The sequence below is a fragment of the Zingiber officinale genome, chromosome 11B, assembly GCF_018446385.1.
Source record: "Zingiber officinale cultivar Zhangliang chromosome 11B, Zo_v1.1, whole genome shotgun sequence".
Lineage (NCBI taxonomy): Eukaryota > Viridiplantae > Streptophyta > Magnoliopsida > Zingiberales > Zingiberaceae > Zingiber > Zingiber officinale.
This window is the reverse complement of record NC_056007.1, coordinates 64,839,306-64,861,627: the sequence shown is the minus strand read 5'-3', so window position 1 is coordinate 64,861,627 and position 22,322 is coordinate 64,839,306. Positions and strand designations below refer to the sequence as shown.

General features: G+C 35.7%; 1 protein-coding gene across 1 annotated transcript; it reads right to left on the bottom strand.

The window, feature by feature from the left end:
* Nucleotides 1-13,729: 13,729 nt before the first annotated feature.
* Nucleotides 13,730-19,463, bottom strand: LOC122033976 (RNA-directed DNA methylation 4-like). Its single transcript, XM_042593116.1, has 10 exons — nucleotides 19,253-19,463; nucleotides 19,060-19,143; nucleotides 17,251-17,345; nucleotides 16,591-16,659; nucleotides 16,005-16,046; nucleotides 15,286-15,437; nucleotides 15,100-15,209; nucleotides 14,447-14,522; nucleotides 14,294-14,367; nucleotides 13,730-14,216 (listed from the first exon to the last, which is right to left on the bottom strand). The coding sequence occupies exons 1-10, from the start codon at nucleotides 19,392-19,394 to the stop codon at nucleotides 14,053-14,055; spliced, it is 1,008 nt and encodes a 335-aa protein (XP_042449050.1). The 5' UTR covers nucleotides 19,395-19,463; the 3' UTR covers nucleotides 13,730-14,052.
* Between the last annotated feature and the right edge of the window lie 2,859 nt (nucleotides 19,464-22,322).

The following is a 22,322-nucleotide window of genomic DNA, read 5'->3' as shown; positions in this document are numbered from 1 at the left end:
CGAGCTCTCTCTGACCTAATCCGGAGAACGAGCTACCGAGCCCTCTCCGACTTCGTCCGGTCCAGAGAACGAGCTACCGAGCCATCTCTGACCATTCCGTGCCAAGTCACCATACTTGGACTTTTCCCGTGCCAAGCTCCCTGCTTGGACTTTTCACCAGATGTCTTGACCCATCTGGATTTCCCTTGCCTGGCTTTACTCATCAGGACTTTCCCTCCCAACTGATCAACCTCGATCAGTAGTCATTCTGAGTTTAATCAATATCTGATACAAACTTAAATCAGTGTCAACATCAAAACAACAGCCAGGACAGACTGTATCAACATGATCAACAAGTTAAGTTAGGTCCTGCGTTGTTTCTAACCTTGTGTCTAAGTGTGCAGGAGCTTAGGAGCACAGGTACTCGAGCGGAAGACGCAGCTAGCGAGAAGGACGGCACACGGTGCATCCGAGGGACGAGGCATGCTACGGAAGAGTACACCGGCGGACGAGAAGGAAGTGCACGCGGTGGTTCCGAGGTACGAAAGCCGGAGCAGAAGATTGCTCGGGGAGCAAGAGACGCAGCTAGCACGAAGGTCGGCACGGGGTGCGACCGAGGGACGAAGTCTGCGGATGAGTACGCTGGTGGACGAGAAGGGACACGCGGCAATTCCGAGGGACGAGAAGCTGGAGGGAAGCACGCTCGAGAAGACCGGAAGATGGGTACGGGTGAGCCCTATTCCGGATGTCAGAGATCACCCAAGCAAGCGGAGCCGGAGCAGAAAGACCCGGACCAGAGGCGAGCTGAACTGGAGAAGAGAGCACGGACCAAAAGTCAACAGGGTTGACTTTTGGCTCCGGGACGCCCGGAACTATCCGGGGCGCCCGGAGCTATCCGGGGCGCCCGGAAGTGACTTTTTCCCAGGATTGAGCTTTGACTCGATCCAACCGTTGGGGGATAAATTTTATCCCCCCAGGGCGCCCAGAACCCTTCCAGGCGCCCCGACCAAGACTATAAATATAGCCTTGGTCCAGAAGCCTTTCAACAATCACGATCATTCTATTTCCAAACACTTGTATGCTTTAGTTGTAGTTAAGTTTCTGTTTTCTATGCCTAAACGTTGTAAGAGGCTTCTCCGCCTGAAGGAGTTTTTGAGCTTAATCTTCCGTGGATTAACAACCACATCGATTGTAACCAAGTAAACATCTGGTGCCTCATCTTTTCTTTTATGCTTTTATTTATCTGCTTAACTCATTTTACAAGTGTTAGCTTAATCGTTTGAGAAAAGGTTGTCTGTTTTTAATTGACAGATTATTTACTAACCCTTATAGCCGGCCCAACGGTCCTACAGTTTATGATTACTTAAGAAGGAAATTCATGCTCAGTCATATATGACGTGCTATTACTGCTTATGATCAAGTAAGATGAATGTTATGCGTAGTTAGTAACAATATTGCCATTTACTGTTAACTCATGATTATTGCTATTTACTGCTTATCATCTTATTATTATGGCATGCTGGAAATTAGCCTAAACTGAAATAGGTTGTCAAACATCAAAAAAAGGGGAGATTGTCGTTGCAATCATGCCCCAGATGTTTTCAATGTGTTGACAACTATTTAAGTTTAGGTTAATACGTTTGGATCTAACGTGTACTGCAAGTTTTGCAAGAAGAAGTCCAAGATGATCAAGTATCGGAGTCTTGGCAGGAAAAAGTCCTTGCAGGTCAGAAGATGGGTGTAAGGCAAGAAAACTCCAAGGAGGTCGAGGACGGGAGGCTTGGCAAGAAAGTCCAGCAATGCGTTCATCTGGCGCGAGGTAGGAAACCAGCAAGCAATCGATTAGTAAATCGATTGAAGCGTGCAAATATGGAACAGAACACTGCTGAAGCGATCAGCCGATCGATTGGAGGAATCCAATCGATTGATCGATCGATTCAAATGCTTTCTGCACAAACACAGTGCACTGCTGAATCGATCAGCCGATCGATTGGAGGAATCCAATTGATCGACCGATCGATTCAAATAGGTTCTACGCAAATACAGTGTGGATCTGGATCGATCGGTCGATCGATTCACTGGTTTCTACACAAACGAGCAGTGCGATTTTGAATCGATCAGCAGATCGATCGGAGGTAACCGATCGATCAGCCGATCGATTCAATTCACTTCTGTACCAATGCAACATGCGACTGAATCGATCCAGGTTTTGATTCAATCGATTGATGAAGCTCAACGGCTATATCTGAATCGATCAGAGATGTTCTCAATCGATCGACAGCGACGGTTATGTGAGAAATGGCTACTTTTGAAGACGAATAAAAAGGGGAGATCACGGTGTTAAAACTAATTTTTCTTGCATACTCATTGTGCTAAGCTAAAAGAGTGTTCTCCAAGTGATTTCAAAAAAAAAAAAAAAGGATTTGAGTCTCTTCCTCCAAAAACCTAGATATCATCTTGTAAGAGGAAGAGGCATTTCTTGTGAAGGTTTCTCTACCTTCGTTTGTGATAACGAGAAGGAGAAGTTCATATTAGAGCTTGATCGTGTGGATGTGTGCCTTGGATTAGTCACCTCAAGGAGGTGGAGACCAAGTAAATCAAGGAGTTAGCATTGCCTTCTTGTTTTCTTTCTTTTCATTTCTTTCTTTTCATTTCTTTCTATTTGCTTTCACTAACAAGTTGTAGACGAAAAATCGAAGAAAGGTTATTCACCCCCCCCCCCCCCCCCCTCCCCTCTAGCCAATCGCAAAGGTCCTATCAGTAAAGAGATATTTGAAAAGAGAATTGTTCGTTAGATCATAGCTCATAGTACGAGTGTTGAACTTCCGATTCTTATGGAGATTATTTTAATTATTTATGTTGGATTTTGTATCTTGACAAAGCATCCAATTCCTTGATTGATCAAGTCGAGTTAGCCGGTCTCAGTCGAGTTAGCCGGTCTCCTTAAATTGATTTGGACAAATTAATCAATTTGAACAATTTTAGTGAGCTTGTCTATCCAATTAGCCCTAGTGGTCCAAGAAAACCATAAGCAAGTTAGACCGAGCAAGTTGTCATGTTAGGTGTGCTAGATGGTTCAAGGTGGGTTGGGAGAGTTATATGATTCATTTGAGTTGGTTGATTTAGTTGAATTAAGTCGAGTGGCCAATCTCTATAGGATTCCACGGGCACTACAAAAAAAATACCCGTATAGGAGTGGTTTATTAGGAGCGATTTTAACACCGCTCTTGAAAATCAAACAATAGAAACAGTTTGAACTAAATCGTTTCTAATGCCTTACCTTTTTAGAACGATTTTGCAACCGCTCTTGTTGAATAGTTCTAACACCGATTTGAATAAACTGCTGCTGAAACCACACTTAATGATTCAGCTATTAAAAGTAATCTTGAAACTACTGATATTGGGTATATTTAGCAGTGGTTCTATGTTAAACGTTGTTACTAACTGTTTCTATTGCTCTAATTTCTAATAACAGTTATCAAATAGTACATTTTTAGTAGTCATTCTATAAATCACTCTTATCGAAGTTAAAATTGATCAATATGTGAATTTGTCTGTTATATGGATGTGTCTTATGGAGTCTTTATGTGAACTTCATTCTCTTTTGGGTGTATGATATACTATTTTCTCTATCATATATTTTGTTTCTACAATTCAACTTATTATATTATATTGATATATGTGTTATTTAGGGAGAGTACCCATCGAGTTTTTTTTTCATGGCTGCTTGGTGCACATCTTAAGAGGGAGTTTTTGTTTTTGATATTTGATAAAGGGAGAGATGTAAATTGAAGTTTATGCTTACTTAAGAAGGAAATTCATGCTCAGTCATATATGACGTGCTATTACTGCTTATGATCAAGTAAGATGAATGTTATGCGTAGTTAGTAACAATATTGCCATTTACTGTTAACTCATGATTATTGCTATTTACTACTTATCATCTTATTATTATGGCATGCTGGAAATTAGCCTAAACTGAAATAGGTTGTCAAACATCAAAAAGGGAGAGATTGTTGTTGCAATCATGCCCCGGATATTTTCAATGTGTTGACAACTATTTAAGTTTAGGTTAATACGTTTGGATCTAACGTGTACTGAAAGTTTTACAAGAAGAAGTCCAAGATGGTCGAGTATCGGAGTCTTGGCAGGAAAAAGTCCTTGCAGGTCAAAAGATTGGGTGTAAGGCAAGAAAAGTCCAAGGAGGTCGAGGACGGGAGGCTTGGCAAGAAAGTCCAGCAATGCGTTCATCTGGCACGAGGTAGGAAACCAGCAAGCAATCGATTAGTAAATCGATTGAAGCATGCAAATATGGAACAGAACACTGCTGAATCGATCAGCCGATCGATTGGAGGAATCCAATCGATTGACCGATCGATTCAAATGCTTTCTGCACAAACACAGTGCACTGCTGAATCGATCAGTCGATTGATTGGAGGAATCCAATCGATCGACCGATCGATTCAAATAGGTTCAAATAGGAGAAAATGCTAAAGGAGCATCTACCCCTATGGGGACTAATACCAAGATAGATAGTGATCCAGAAGGGCAATTAGTTGATCCAAAGCAATATAGGAGCATGATGGGTAGTTTGCTATACCTAACCGCTAGTAGACCGGACATATTATTTGTGGTAGGAATGTGTGCAAGATACCAATCATGTGCAATAGAATCGCACTTAGTAGCGGTAAAGAGAATTTTGAGATACATCAAGAGTACCCTTAATGTAGGTCTTTGGTATCCTAGGACTAGGAATTTTGAGTTGAATGGGTACACTGATTCCGATCATGCGGGTTGCAAATTAGATAGAAAGAGTACTAGCGGTGGATGTCAATTTCTTGGACCTTCCCTTGTAAGTTAGAGTAGTAGAAAACAACCTTGTGTGGCCTTGTCCACAACCAAAGCCGAGTATGTGGCCATGGGTAGTTGTGTAGCTCAATTACTTTAGATGATGCATACTTTAGAAGATTATGAGCGTCACTCTTCCAAAGTTAAGGTTTTGTGTGATAATGTTAGCACCATCAACTTAATCAAAAATCCGGTGCACCACTCTAGGACAAAGCACATTGAAGTAAAACATCATTTCATTAGAGATCATGTGGCAAGAGGAGACATTGAACTAATTTATGTTGAATCTAAATCTAATCTTGTCGATATTTTTACAAAGCCTTTCCCCGAAGCGGAGTTCACCTCTATTAGGAGAGAACTTGGTATGTGTTTTGTCGAATAGTGAGTATAACATTACATGCTCCCACATCACATTATGCATTTACCTTTTTGCATCTCACAATAGACCTAAGAAGTTTTGCTTGTGTACCTCTTCAATTAGACATCATGTGAGATGATTAGGATGATGCTTTTGGTTCAACATGTTTGTCATGATACATGACTTTGAGCTAATATGACATCTAGTCACATTGATCCTTAATTGGACCAATCATTGGGAAGACTTGTGCAAAACTAATGTGTGCATAGCCCCTTGAATATAATTGGAAATTTTATATTTACAATATGTATACAACTTATTTTTGAAACCTTGGTTGCAGTTTGTGTTTGAATGGGAGTTATCATTGAATAGTTAGATACGAACTTACTAATATGTTGAAGTTTTCGATAATTTTTCAATTTTGTGTCAACCTTCAAGAATAGAAGTCGTTTGTGTCAAACCTTATGTTTCCTTGAGAATATGCAACATATATAGTGTGTAGACGAAATTTCATGACTTTTGGAGTAGTGTACAATTCGTTGTGCATTTTCAAAAGTCGGATCTAAAAATTTTCTAAACTGCAGTAATATCAAAATCCCCAATCGATCGGTCAATCGATTGGGGAGCTCGTACTTCACCATAAAAGGCGGTTGAATCGATAAATGAATCGATTCGGGGTGCTTCAATCGATCAATGGATCGATTGAGATGCACCTTCGTTTTCATAGAAGCCATCTAAATCGATCCATGGATCGATTCAGGATGTCTCAATCGATCAATGGATCGATTGAGATGCGATTTCGATTCCCACAGAAGCCATCTGAATCGATCAATGGATCGATTCAGCATTTTTGAATCGATCGATGGATCGATTCAAATGCATTTCCGTCACAGAGGCTTTGTGAATCGATCGACCGATCGATTCACTTACTCTCAATCGATCGGTTGATCCATTGGGAATTTAAAACCCAACTTCAATCACTGTTAACCTAAGTCCGCTCTCATTTCTTCTCGACTCCGTCTAGTGCCCTAGCCTGGATGATTCACCCGGCGACTCTCCTGCCTGGGTCGGCTGTCCTCTCCGACGGTTCTCTCTGGCGAAGGACGTCCTCCCATCTTTCTTCCATCTCTGCTCCTCTCTCTCGATGAACAAAGCCGCACAGTTTCCTTTATCTCTGCGTCGCCCACACACCATGAGAACTCCGAACCCTAGGTAATCTTTTCACTCTCTTTTCATTCTCTCTTTTGGCTCTTATTTCTAACCCTGGGGTGCTAATCTCTGTGTGTTGCGTGTTCCTTTGTGGCACATCACTTCTCTCATGCATCGCATTGTCTACATTGTCATTGCATTTTCTCTGCATTTCTTCTCTGCATTATTGTCATGCATTTTCTTGTCATTGTTGTTGCTTGTTTCCTTTCATTGGTTATCTTTAGGAAGAAACAAAAGGTTCACGAGTCGGGTGAAGGTCCTTCTCGGCCGCAACCTCGCCCTCTCCCTCCCACTGATCAACGTTTTCCTAATGCTGCTATGCAGCAAGCCTTTAGCAAGCACACGTTCAAACTTATAACCCCTAGATCTATTGATCTTCAATTTTACAAGGATTCTTGGTTTGATGTCTATTCCCTCTTCACCCATTATCAACTTGACTCAATTCTTTCTTGTGAGAGGAGTATCAATGCAAGCCTTGTATCTGAATTCTATAACAATTTGCACACTTCTGATGGTGTCCACTATCGCACTCGCGTTGTGAAGCGTAGTTTGGATTTCTCCTATGCGATCCATCAGTCCTTTCTAGGGCGTCGCCCATCCGAAAATAACTTTATTTTCTTTCCCACACTTCTTGATGAGTTGCCTCCACCTTTTGAGCATATTCCATTGCATCTATGCATCAGACCTTTTTTGGTCGTCCTCGTCCAGACGGGCCAAATGCACAGATCACTACTTTCTCTTCTCTTGTGTTATCAGTTGAGAACGCCGCCCTGTTTAAAGTACTCATTAACTGCCTCTTTCCGATTGTCTCGCGTGCCCTAGTCGCTCTTCGACCCTCTCACATGTTTGCATTATATGCCATCCGGCACTCTCTTGACATCAACATTGCTCTGAACATATATCATTGCATAATTCATTTTACTCAGCCGGTGCAGCAGACGGTTCACATGCCTTTTGGTCATCTCATCACTGATTGGCTGGAGTCTATGGAGGTTGATGTCTCTCGAGGGCGGCTGGAGCCCATGGTCATTGCCTACTCTCGGATTTCCTTTCGCTCTTTCACGAAGACTGGCTTAGGGGTTGGTCTTGGAGGAGTCCGGTGGCTCGATGGTCGCGCGCTAGGTGAGGGAGCCAAGGCTCGCCAAAGGGAGGCCGTAGAGGCACTAGTTCCTACAGTAGCTGATGCTGAGGAGGATGTTGTGAAGCCTGGTTCTCCGACGTTCGAGGAATCTGTGAATACCCGTCTTGAGGAGCTACATATGGAGATGGTTGCCCTGACCAACAAGGTTGCCACGATGCAGGCGACTCTTGATACCCTGGTGGATTTGGTGAGCTCTTTGGTGAGGAGTCACCAGTCTCCGTCTGTTCCTCCTGCTGTGGATGTTCCTGCGGATGGTGTTGTGACTGCTGATGCTCTTGCTCTTGCTCCTGCTTCTACATCTGCTCCTCCTTTCGGTTCTATCGACGTGTCTGATCCTGTTCCTCCTCCTCCGGGAGATAATCTCATTGAGTTTTATGTACCTCTGTGACACATGATTTTGTCTGTTATATGGATGTGTCTTATGGAGTCCTTATGTGAACTTCATTCTCTTTTGGGTGTATGATATACTATTTTCTCTATCATATATTTTGTTTCTACAATTCAGCTTATTATATTATATTGATATATGTGTGATTTAGGGGGAGTACCCATCGAGTTTTTTTTCATGGCTGCTTGGTGCACATCTTAAGGGGGAGTTTTTGTTTTTGATATTTGATAAAGGGGGAGATGTAAATTGAAGTTTATGCTTACTTAAGAAGGAAATTCATGCTCAGTCATATATGACGTGCTATTACTACTTATGATCAAGTAAGATGAATGTTATGCGTAGTTAGTAACAATATTGTCATTTACTGTTAACTCATGATTATTGCTATTTACTGCTTATCATCTTATTATTATGGCATGCTGGAAATTAGCCTAAACTGAAATAGGTTGTCAAACATCAAAAGAGGGGGAGATTGTTGTTGCAATCATGCCCCGGATGTTTTCAATGTGTTGACAACTATTTAAGTTTAGGTTAATACGTTTGGATCTAACGTGTACTGCAAGTTTTGCAAGAAGAAGTCCAAGATGGTCGAGTATCGGAGTCTTGGCAGGAAAAAGTCCTTGCAGGTCAGAAGATTTGGTGTAAGGCAAGAAAAATCCAAGGAGGTCGAGGACGGGAGGCTTGGCAAGAAAGTCCAGGAATGCGTTCATCTGGCACGAGGTAGGAAACCAATAAGCAATCGATTAGTAAATCGATTGAAGCGTGCAAATATGGAACAGAACACTGCTGAATCGATCAGCCGATCGATTCAAATGCTTTCTGCACAAACACAGTGCACTGCTGAATCGATCAGCCGATCGATTGGAGGAATCCAATCGATCAGTCGATCGATTCAAATAGGTTCTGCGTGAATACAGTGTGGATCTGGATCGATCGGTCGATCGATTCACCGATTTCTACACAAACGAGCAGTGCGATTTTGAATCGATCAGCAGATCGATCGGAGGTAACCGATCGATCAGCCGACCAATTCAATTCACTTCTGTACCAATGCAACATGCGACTGAATCGATCCAAGTTTTGATTCAATCGATCGATGAAGCTCAACGGCTATATCTGAATCGATCAGAGATGTTCTCAATCGATCGACAGCGACGGTTATGTGAGAAACGGCTACTTTTGAAGACGAATAAAAAGGGGAGATCACTGTAGCAAAACTAATTTTTCTTGCATACTCATTGTGCTAAGCTAAAAGAGTGTTCTCCAAGTGATTTAAAAAAAAAATGGATTTGAGTCTCTTCCTCCAAAAACCTAGATCTCATCTTGTAAGAGGAAGAGGCATTTCTTGTGAAGGTTTCTCCACCTTCGTTTGTGATAACGAGAAGGAGAAGTTCATATTAGAGCTTGATCATGTGGGTGTGTGCCTTGGATTAGTCACCTCAAGGAGGTGGAGACCAAGTAAATCAAGGAGTTAGCATTGCCTTCTTGTTTTCTTTCTTTTCATTTCTTTCTATTTGCTTCCACTAACAAGTTGTATGCGAAAAATCGAAGAAAGGCTATTCACCCTCTCCTCTAGCCAATCGCAAAGGTCCTATCAGTAAAGAGATATTTGAAAAGAGAATTGTTCGTTAGATCATAGCTCATAGAACGAGTGTTGAACTTCCGATTCTTATGGAGATGATTTTAATTATTTATGTTGGATTTTGTATATTGACAAAGCATCCAATTCCTTGATTGATCAAGTCGAGTTAGCCGGTCTCAGTCGAGTTAGCCGGTCTCCTTAAATTGATTTGGACAAATTAATCAATTTGAACAATTTTTGTGAGCTTGTCTATCCAATTAGCCCTAGTGGTCCAAGAAAACCATAAGCAAGTTAGACCGAGCAAGTTGTCATGTTAGGTGTGCTAGATGGTCCAAGGTGGGTTGGGAGAGTTATATGATTCATTTGAGTTGGTTGATTTAGTTGAATTAAGTCGAGTGGCCAATCTCTATAGGATTCCACGGGCACTACAAAAAAATACCCGTATAGGAGTGGTTTATTAGGAGCGATTTTAACACCGCTCTTATCAAACAATAGAAACAGTTTGAACTAAACCGTTTCTAATGCCTTACCTTTTTAGAACGGTTTTGCAACCGCTCTTGTTGAATAGTTCTAACACCGATTTGAATAAACTGCTGCTGAAACCACACTTAATGATTCAACTATTAAATGTAATCTTGAAACTACTGATATTTGGTACATTTAGCAGCGCTTCTATGTTAAACGTTGTTACTAACTGTTTCTATTGCTCTAATTTCTAATAACAGTTATCAAATAGTACATTTTAACAGTCATTCTGTAAACCACTCTTATCGAAGTTAAAATTGATCAATATTTAAAAAAAATAATTAAAGTGTACAATTTACTTAATGTAATTTTATTTTATACATCTCAAATTTAAATTTATTTATTTAATATAAATATTTATTAGTCGAACAAATTATTCTTTAAATAACTTATAAAATCTTAATTTTATTTATATCGGTTTTCATTCTTTTCTTATTTTTATTTTTGTTAAAAGTAAATTCTTAATTTTATATATACCAATTTTCTTTCTTTTCTTATATGTATTTTCCTTAAATTTTGTCCCTAAACACATAACTTTCATTCCTGGCATCACACGCAACCTCCACACCTTCATCTTCCACTATCTATCTCCGAAATTCTAAATCTCATGTCAAAAATCTTTCCTCTTTTTCTATTCAACTCCGAACCTAGATCTCACGCCAAAAACTTTTCTTCTTCCTCTATTCAACTCCAAAATCCTAAATCTCACTCTGAAAAATCTTACTCTTTCTTTATTCGATTTTATCCATCCTCCAATTCGCACTACTAGAATATAACTTTGATATTTTTTATAAATATTTTATAATGACATTTATTAAAAATTATTTATTTAAGAATTAAAAAATAATATTAGATTATTTATGATTAGAATATTATTAAATATTATTATTATTTATATAGAACCATTATTTTTAAAACATATTAACTTTATTATTTTTTTCTCTTAAATTTTTACTTTTATTAGCCTCTAATAGCAAGTAAAGCTAACATAAATTTTTTCCTTTCCACTTTTCAGTATCAACTAAAACTAAAGTTCTTTCCATAGATTATCTTAGTCTCATATTCCCATAGGTAATCAAAATCGTTTACTAAATCTGACATTGTTGGACTTATTAAGAATAAACATAGCGTAAAAAATTATTAATTAATTATTTAATAATTAACTTGCATATAAAACTATCTATCAATAAGCGATTATAAATTAATAAATAAATGAATAATATGTCTTTTAATCTTCTCCTAATTACTAAGAATAACAATATAACAAAAGCAATTATTGACTAGTTATTAAATAATTAACTAACACATAAAAATATTAATAGCTATAGTCTAGTTGGTTAGGATATTAGGTTATAATTGAGGAGACTTAGGTTCGAATCCTAGTAATAACTAATTTATTTTCTAATTATAAAGAAAATAAAAATAAAAATAGGGTCAACGGGCACTTAACCCATTGACCCGGTTAATAGCCTGAGGTTGGCGAGTCTACCTGTAGGATTTGTGCTCTTTATAATCATGAGATTTAATCATTTTGAAATCGCTCCTATATCCACGGTTGTAAGAGCGGTTTAAAACCAATCACTCCTGAATATATAACCAGTTTCAAACCATACCTATAAAGTATAATAGGAGCGATTTTTTAATTTTTACCAACGGTTATGAAAATCGCTTCGATAGGATATAGGGACGGCGACAAGAGGAGCGAAGCGATTTTCGTAACCGTTGGTAAAAATGTATGAGTGATTGAAAGCCGCTCTTAAAAATAAAAAAAAAACCATCCCTATATGATTGTATTTTTTTTTTTTTTTTGTAGTGGGGATGGTCGAAATTCGAATTAGGGATGATATTAAGTTAAGTGCTCATGATTTTTCTAATACCTAACTTATGTGTATCTCCATTTAATTAATCTAGTCATGGATGATCTTGTAGTCACGAATTTGAATTGTAGCATGTGTATATCTGAATCTCTATATATATACCCATGAATTACTAAATCTAACTCGTCATGATAAATAGGTACTCAAATCTTATTAAGCTTAGATATTCAAGAATATTCGTTAAAGTAAAAAAAATATTTTTCTACTTCACACCAAATTAAAGGAAAATAATTTTTGACATATTTTAATTTGGAAAAACTATTTTTCTTTAAAAGTCTTTTGTGCTTTTTGAGTTTTCTCGTGCCATTTTTTTTACTTAAACATTTAGAAAAAGGACAAAATGTCTCATTATTAATTCAATAAAAAGAAAATCATTTGAATCGAACTTAAAATTAAATTTTATTTTAAATCGAACTTAGCAAAAAAAAAATTATTTATATTTCCAAGCTCCAATTATCCTATATATATTCAGGACGACTCCAGAATGTAAAACAGGTTGGACTTTGGGGTGGTATAACATGGACCCGTCCATGTCCTGGTGCATTCGGATTCTTTTTAATTCTTCGGGTCAACCATCGAGGTTTACACGTTAATTTCCCCAACGGCTCTCTGAGGTAGAACATATGATCTTTGCCTCCAAATCATAGATTTTATTTGTTTTTGTTCTTAATAAATTGATAGATTGTGATTATTTTGGTAGAGAGATTGAAGGATATGGTTTGAAATTTCATTATACTTCAGACAAAATGGATGAAATTTACTGTTCTATCCGTCGCCAGACATCGACATGTGGGGTCGTAGAGGTGCCATGACTTCTGCGAGTCAATGTCGTGATGCCGTAGGTGCACAACTTGTGGCATGACACCCGTGGACGCATGGGTCACGACGGGGACATCCATGGATGCATGGTGGGTATGTCCGTGGACACATGCGGGGATGCCCATGGGTGCCTGGCGAGGATGTCCATGAGTGAGCAGGTTGTGGCGAGGATGCCGCAAGTGGATGTAGAAAATATGCTAAGAATTGAACTTATATTAATAATTTTAATCAACTCATAATTATAAAGTAGATAATCTAAACAAACTTAATCAAAATCTAATAAAACTATCTCATTGTTCCCACAAAATGCTCAGTTGACTAGAAAGTGACAGACTTATTATAATGGAGCAAGGGATCAATTCTCGACGGGTACATGCCCTTAGGGAAAAAAATTCCTTCCTCTCCTTAGCCAACATGACGGTCGGCTATAAGTTAATTCCGTAATTTATCTCTTTTTATAAAACTGGGAACTTATTATAAGGGCGCGATGAATGCAATAAAATTATTTCATTAATTATATATATATAATTTCAAAATTAAATAATAAAATATTTATTTATTTATCTATCCTATGGAGATGTGTGATTGGGTATTTTTTTAAAAAAAATTATTTTATTTTAATATTTTATATTTATATTTTTTTAATACATAGATTAAATTTTTTATTTTTAATTAATATATTTTTATATTTAAAAAATAATAAAATTATATCGACAGATTATAATACGGTATCATAATTATACCATAAATCAAAACTTCTACGCGGCTCCGGCATAAAAAAGATAATTTACCAGCAAGGGGATGATACTCGTGGCTTTGATTACAATGTGGTAATCCAATGAAAGTTCAGCTTCAGAAGTGCTTATATTATCACAAGGAATAATAAGTTTTGGCTTCAGAAGTGTCTATATTATCACAAGAAAATGTTGTAATCAACACCTGCATACGTAGTGGTGCAGTAGCTTATCGACTTTTAAATTGTGAAATTTATACAAATTTAGCGTGAAAAATTAAATTTTTAGATTTCTAATTAATTTGCACAAAAATTAATATTTACACGAGGACATTGTTCTGCTACATTAACCACCAAACACACTACAAATAATAGATGCCAACTTTAGCTGTCTTATAAAAATCGACCACCACAAAATATACATCAAAATGAGACAATCACTATGAATTGACATATTCCCATCTCCAGTTCTATCGATTTTCCTTTCCTCTTCACTGGCAACTTGTCGTTAACAATCAATGACAGGATTTTTATTCTCATCTTCAGCTTCTGAAGTGATTGCTTCAACTTTAACAAATGTTCAATAGACAAATTTATCGATAATCCCATCTCCAGTTCTCTAGATCATCCTCTTTACTGGCAACTTCTTGTTCATAATTTGAGTCAGAATCTTCAAAGTGAGTGAAAGCACTTTCAATCTCATCTTCATCTTCTGACGTCTCTTCATCACAATAATCATTCCATGGATTGTTCTCAGCTGCAAATGAACAAGTATTAATATTTGCAAACATTAATATAAGTCAGATTAAGAGGAAATAAAATATATAGTCATACCATTTGAATCATCACTTTCATAATCAGATTGTGATAGACCATCATCATAGTCGTCCTCCATATAAACTTGCACTCTGTAGCAATGATACATAATGAATATCAAAATTAAAATCCAATTGTAAGTCTAGATTAATCAAATATCCAAATTCATACAATGGATACTCATCAGTGTTATCCGTGTCTGTGTCCACACCCACTTCATGGGTATATATGTCGTAAACAAAGTTATCTGTTCAAAAGAAATAAAAGGGACAATTTAGCAATGAGAAGATCATAAAGAATCTCATGGAAAATCTTAAACTACATATAAAGTTATTCTAAATTGGATTTTTTGTTTTCAAACATCTAAAATAAGGGAAAAAAACTGATTTAGCAAATCTCAATGTCTGCAAATTTTCTATGCCGTGAGTTACAACCCATCTTCCTAATCCACTAAGGTTCCAGACAAGATTTTCTTCTTCCACATGCATCACATGGATGTGATTTATGGAAATAAATGAATGGAGAAGAGATTCTATGATCCCAAGGCTAGTCACCCTGTATTCATCATATATACAGGCTAGTAAGGTACAATTTTCTAAACAGATGTCAAATTAGCCGAGCAACAAGAGGATCAAAAAGCTAAACTGATAAAAAAACGAATATTTAGTTTTAGGAGCATAAACTAGTCTAATTTAGCTAATAAAGAAATATATTATTTATCATGTCAAAACAAAGGAGTAAAAGTTGATAATTAGATGATATAGAAGACTAAAATATAACATGATTTGTCACTGGAAGATTAAGGATGGTGGAGAAGATGGAACCTTCTGTAGTTGCTTTGTAATGTTCAATCTCTTCAACTGCTTGTGGAAGGAATTCCCTTAGAAGTGGTAAAAACTTATCCAACATTGCACCATCAACATCAGGAGCATCTCTGCATTCAAGAATCTCTTTTATAACCGAGAAAGATACACTAAAGAAGCAATACAAATACTGAATATTAAATTTACTTGGCCTTTGGCACCCTTTGGTGAGTTTCATCCTCAGCATCAACTCGAACAACATCATACAAATGGCATTTTTCATGCAAAGAGTATTCTTCTTCATCTATGCTTCCCCTTTTCTTCCATATTTGTTCAAATCGAGAACTTCTAGTGAGATCCTATAAGATTTAATACGACTTAGCAACATTATCTTGGGAATAAAATCATCCAAATTCAATGTTGCATAATTTTAGCAATGAATTGACAATGAAGCATCTCATGATAAAACCAATATGAATGAGCAAACAAACAACTAATAGTCAAAATCATTCCAATGGTTTCGTAATATTCAAGTGGATCCTATACGTCAAAAAGAATAAAAATTTTATGATACTAATTGAGCAATTGGTTTGGCCGCGAGGAAATTAATTCACTAGATTTCAGCAAAAACGATTAGACATATGATAATCAAATGTGAAGAGTATATAAGAGTCAAACTGTGCTTACATTTACTCACTATAACAATGAAAAACTGTTTTATCACAAACACATAATTGATCTTGTCATGTGTATAACTGCATTATTGATCTTGTCATGTGTATAACTGGTGTATCTAATTAAAAATTATGATATGTAAAATAAATGTTACATTAGAAGACATCTAACACAAAAATTCAGATGTGCGTGTTTCATGCATTGGAGAAATTGCAATAATAATTCAATAACATGACGGAGTAATGATCTACCTCATGCTCTTTTATAGCCTTGGACCGTAATTGATCATGTTTCTGCAGGCACAGAAAGTGCAACAAGAATGAATCTATAATTTGAGGCAAAACTGCTGAATATTTCTAGGATTAAGTAAAGTTATTAAACTAGAAAAAATAATAATGGCATCAAAGTAGGCAAATCAAGTGCTATGCATTTTCCATTTTTTTTTTTTGAAAGGCCAGGGATGATAGCAAAAAAAGTGTCCAATAATTTGTTTTTGCAAGCGATTTTAGAAAACATGCTCAATATCATTTGATAGAATAATTTCCTCAGCTCTTTGTAATGTGAATCTTACAAAAGATTAATAACCAATTCTATGTTAGAATTATGTGCTGGCAAAAACATTCTTTAGGCAATTTTTATGATTAAGGTAGGAATCATAATATAATACATGGCAGAAATTGCATAAAATATTGTGTCATTTTAGTAGTGGCAATAATAGCAAATATAAATCAAAGGAAAAAAATGCAGCAGTGAAATGGTAAACAATTTTGCAAGATTAGGTTAGAGTAACATCATCTCCTTGATGATGTAACATAAGAAATTGATTGATAACATTACCTTATCAGGTTTATACAAACTTCTACGCTCAGATCTCCCCTTAAATTCTTTTGTATTTCTGGAAGGTTGCTGCGGGTTGAAAAGAGAGAGAAAGAAAGAAGATTACTAACAGATTCAACAGATGAAGTCTAAATCAATGAATTACAATGGGAGATTAGATGTTCAAATGGCGGAATATGTTATATCATATACCTCTATAGCACACAGATAAAGGAAAGATGATAGTAACTCAATAATCTTAGGTGTGCAAGGCAATATGCTTGCAAGAGATCTATGAAAATCCTGTCCAAGGAACTATAAATATCCAAGGAAGGAAATATTTGGCTGGTAAATAGAATCAAAGATTTTTTTATAACAAAGAGAGGATAATTGTGGGAATAAAATAGACATAAGAAAGCCTTAAAAATTCGGGCCTTCATCAGACACTTCTACTTCAAAAACATCATTTTTGAGCAGGCAAAAGAGCATTCATATCTCTATAAAAGAAAAATGATTACAAATTAAAACAAATTATTAGATTATATGATTAATGCAAGTAGGAGCATCATAAACTGTGTTAATGTAAACAAGTGGAAGAAAGAGGAAAATGCTAAAAGATAACCACCTCTCAAATCAAATGAAAAAGGAGTATACAGAGAGTAACAGAGATTAGGTGTTAACCAGAAAAGAATGCAGCACATCTTTGACAGACTGGGAGTGCCCAACTGTCTCAAGATGCTGAACCAAAATCTTCTTACTTGCAAGCTCATTGAGAACTGCAATTTAGAAGCCTCATTGATGAGAAATTTTCAGTCATATAAGTTCACAGAATAGAGACAACTCCACATAGTGGAATAAGGCTTGGCTGTTGTTGTTGTAGTATATGTTCACGGAATAGGCAGCCAATCAAAGCTACTTATCAGAAATTACAAAGAAAAACACAGAACATGAGGGGTTATCATTTTTAAAACTGTCAATTACAAACTTATAAGGAACTCCTCAGGTCTTTCCCGTAGCTTTATATTTACAACATTGGACATTATACAAGAGTTCATGATTCCCTTTCACCAAAAGGGAAAAACTCAACCCATGTGATTTAGGAATTACAATTTACAAGAAGAAAAGTAAAAACATGAAGACAAAAGGAACCTAATAATCCAATACAAAGATCACTTTATTGTAACAATTACATGATAGATCTTCGTGGTAACCTAATGAACAAAAAATTCTCAAAAAACCACCACTCTATCTGTTCTGTCTGGATCAAGTGTCTGCCATTTATCTAATGTTTAAGTGTTTGAACACATGGCATCACTGCACCCAATTCAAAGGGGAAAAAAAAATACTACATATCAAGTAATTTTCTATCTTCAAATCATTTTTTAAACAAAAAGGCAACCAAACTAGCATATATAACACCAATTAGAAGACAAAATGACCAACAAGAGTATAACATGGGACTAATATTTTGTGAAAAGATCAAACATTTGATTGGCCAATGCTTAGGCTAGGTAGCATGTTTGTGGTGGCAATAAACAACCATAATGAAAGCTATAGATATCTAACACAACATAGTCATCACTAATGTCACTTTTAAGTTTCCAGTAAAGCAAAAAAAGGAATCATAAAAGATCAAAACATCATTCCACGGTGATGAATTTTCTAGTCAAAAAACATGGGATCATGTTATAAATTGGACAATGACCAAAATGTGGTTGCAAGAGTTCACTCTATGTAATTTGGAAACATATATTTTCTTCATGGGCATTGAATATTATTAAGAATTTTGAGGTCATAAACTAAAGTCGATATATACCAAATAAAACTCTAGTGCACATATTAAAGTTATCTCTCTGTTGTTTACCTCATTTGAATAGTTCAATGACTACATCACATATTTGGAATAAATGGCATTGCCTATGAAAATTATTTTTTGCTATTCTCATGAAGCCCATAAAATGGCTACTTTCTTTCAATCTGCACTTATATGCACAAACTTCTTCATGAATGAGGAATGGAAAAAATAAGACATAACAAATGAATCTATAGGATTGGAGCTTTCAGAGTTGAGGAGATTGAAATACAAAAGATGAAGAATCAACAAACTGTCTATTTTGGGAACTAGGGTGTACTTGCTACAACAACGAGACAGAATAGAAATTTTTGTGATTGGACAAGACATGAAGCAGAAATCTTAATATGTATGTGAGGGCTACACAGCATCAAAATGACTAATTGAGAATTTTTCTTGTTAAAATCATGATTACAAAATCTATAAATATTCAATATCATTACTAACAGACTATTGATATATGCTACCCCATTTCAGTTTGACTCCTTTCCAAGTCCCTAGCATATAAAGAACATAGATTATATCTAGAAACCATTTTAGAGTTCCTCCGTTTTCAAGTAGCAACAACTCAATAAATGCATGCATTGAAATTATGATAACCCCATTAAAAACAGTAAAAAGAAAAGAAGAAAGTTAACCTTTTCCTGTGCCGCAATCAGATATGGAGAGATTTCCAAGACCCAAGAATGCTTTTTTATGTGGCCTTTCATCAATCTCCAACCCTAACCACATAAAACCCCCCAAAAAAAACCCAACCTTTATCTTCGCCTCCTTAATATTATTCAAAGAAAATTAGAAAGGAAAAAAGAAAAGAAAAGAAAAATAACTCACAGAAGGCATCGAGTTTGGCTTGAAAGGCCTTCCGCTTAACCCTAACGATCACCGGCTTTCCGGTGATCAAACTCAGAGGTGAAGGCTTTCCGGTGATCAAACTCAGCGGAGGAGACTTTCCGGTTATCGACGGTGGAGCCATCGAACGAAAGTAAACGGCCGGAGAAAAAGAATCGCCCAAAGAACAAGAATCGAGGTTTCGGTGAATAGGTTTCGTAAAAGAAAAAGACTCCCTATCTGCTTATTTATAGGCTGCGCCACAATCACCGGTCCGGTTAAACCGGTTACATGGGTCCGAACCGGGTAAATTAAATTAAATTAATTTCAAGGTGATTTTCAAAAATGCTTCCAATATTTATTAGTTATCGTTAAAATATCACTAAAAGTATTTTACTATTAAATTATCACCGAATACCGGAGAAAAGGAGGGGATATTTAATAATAAAATAAAATAATTTACTTTTAATAATAATTAAATCATAGAGGATTTTTTAAAGTAATAAGAAATATATTTTAAAACACCCTTATTTAATGTAGTCTTAAAAGGTAATTTATTAAAAACGCTCACTTAACTTAAAAAACAAAAAAAGAAGTCAAACTTTGATAAATGACCGTCGCCCTAACTAAAGCATTGAGTCTATTTTTTAATAATAATTAAAACAACAAAATAATACTCCTTTTTTTTTAAAAAAAATAACACCTTAATATATTTTAAAATTTAAAAATATCTTTACTCTACTATTATTATAATTTTTTTAAAAATAATTAATAAAAATTATTTTAACATAATAGGAATAATAATTTTAATTAAATTCAAATATTTTTATTTTATATTATAATAGTTATTAAATCTATAATTTTATTAGAATAAAAATATTTTTAAGATGAGAAATATATTATATTATATTATATTTTTTAAAATAATAAAAAATTGGTACCGTTTTAATATTTATCCTTTTTAAAAAATATTTAATAAAGTTAGATGTTACCCTAATTTCTCTCTCATTCTGATTTATTTTATTTTACATCAACTATTAAAAGATTTTGAATGCAGGTAATTAAAAATACACATTATATTTTTTTTATTGGCAAAAGTAAAAGGTTGTTTTTTTTTCCAATTCACGAGTCACAATTTTTCATAATTGCGATAATACATACTTAATCTAATAAATTCACATTTTAACTATTAAAACTTTAATTATTATAATTATGTTACATTATAATTATTAAAATTGTAATTATTATAATTATTAATCATCGTAAAGATTTGATTGATTTATTTAATATTTATATTCTAATAGTTAATAATAAGTAATTGTTATAACAGAGTTTAGATTCGATCGTAATTGCTTGTATTCTATTGGTCTCTTCTATAATTTGTATATCAGATCGGGATAAGAACTAGCTAAATTGATTGTAATTTTTTCTTGAATCATCTTTTCACCTAGATTATAGTTTATTAGGTCAAGTCAGGAAGCTAAAGGCTGTTAACTGTTGGGTGGAAAGTATGAAGTTGACATGAGTAGCCCGTTCACCATCGGTGGTCTCCAATCGTCTAAATCGATCTAAATTATAATTTAAATGGGAAAATGAATTTAAAGGAAATTGTAATTCATTTTAACCCGATTCTAATTATAATCTGACGTGTAAATTATAGAAGAAATAAAAAACTGGAGATTAGGGAGCAATGCATCACGGACTATAACTTCAGAAATTACACCGAAAAGAACAATACTAGAGATTAAACACCAGATGAGATACCCTTTTAATCACCTACCATTTGATTTTAATTTGGTTTTTTAATTCACTATGGATTTTTATATTTATCTAAATATATAGCGTTGGTAGCCGCAAAATGTGGATTCAAACTATAAATCAGTCTTCTCTTCTCCGTCTCTCCTTCTCTCTCACGCTATCTCCTTGCTCCGTCGATCGGTCTCCATTCCGACGATTCCATCGGTAAGTAGCAGCAGCGAGAAGGAAGAGATAGCAGAAAGAGAGAAGCGGTCTCCATTGTTCAACGTTTGGATCCGAGGTCGCGCCTTCGCTTGCAATAATCACTTCTCTGGTCTTCCCCCAAATGGTCCGCCTTGGATTTCCCGGGCCCGACACTTTTCACTACCAGATATTGATAGTCTGGGATTTGCTAGACCGTCTTGGGAGTGACGATCTTAATCTAGGTGCCTTTTCTTTTCCGATCTAATCTCTTCCACCGCCATTCTTTCTCCTAATATGGTTTTCCCCTAATTCGATCGGGAACACCCGAGTTCTTACACTAGTTCTTGGCTTCCAAATTGAAGTCTTTGCAGAAGCTTTGAGCATCTATGAATTCAAGGAGAAAATAACAATACTCCTTAGACGGTTGTTTCTCCTCTACAGATTTAAAGAAGACTAAAAAATTACAATAAAAAAAGAGATAGTAATCTATACCTTATTAGAACTAGGAAGCTAAACAGAGATGAGTCTCAAGCTTAAAATGAGAGTAAGATCAAGGGCTAAACAGGAATGTGCCTTGAGCTTGAAAAAAAAAATCCTCTTTACACATGTTTTTCTCTTCTACAAATTTAAGATGAATTTATGTTTTCATTAAAAGAACTCTGAGATAAAAACTTCGATTAAATTTGTTTACATCTTTTTCATGTCCATCTAAATTTTCTATTTGTAGATTTAATTTTAAAGTTATATTTAGTGCAAATTGATGGTTCTTATAAAATCTAAGCCGTATGAATTCTAGACAATTAAAATAAGAATTCGAATAGGAAAAATAAGAACATGTGAGCATGAATCTTCGTTTCATCAAAAACATGACATAAGAAAAATAAATACATAAATAAATATGACAAGGAACCTGATTGAAAAGTCATCCTTATCTTTAGCGTCGTCTAAAAATAATCCCTGGGGAAGAAGATGTAGCGGAAAGAAAAGGAAGGTCTTCCAAGGGATTTAGGGGTGACAACGCCGAAAAGCTTTAGGTCAATAGGGAACTAAACACTCTATCAAGATTCTCCCCTAAGCCCTTGGGGACCAACCCTATATATAATAGACATCTATTATCAGCTCATAGATAATA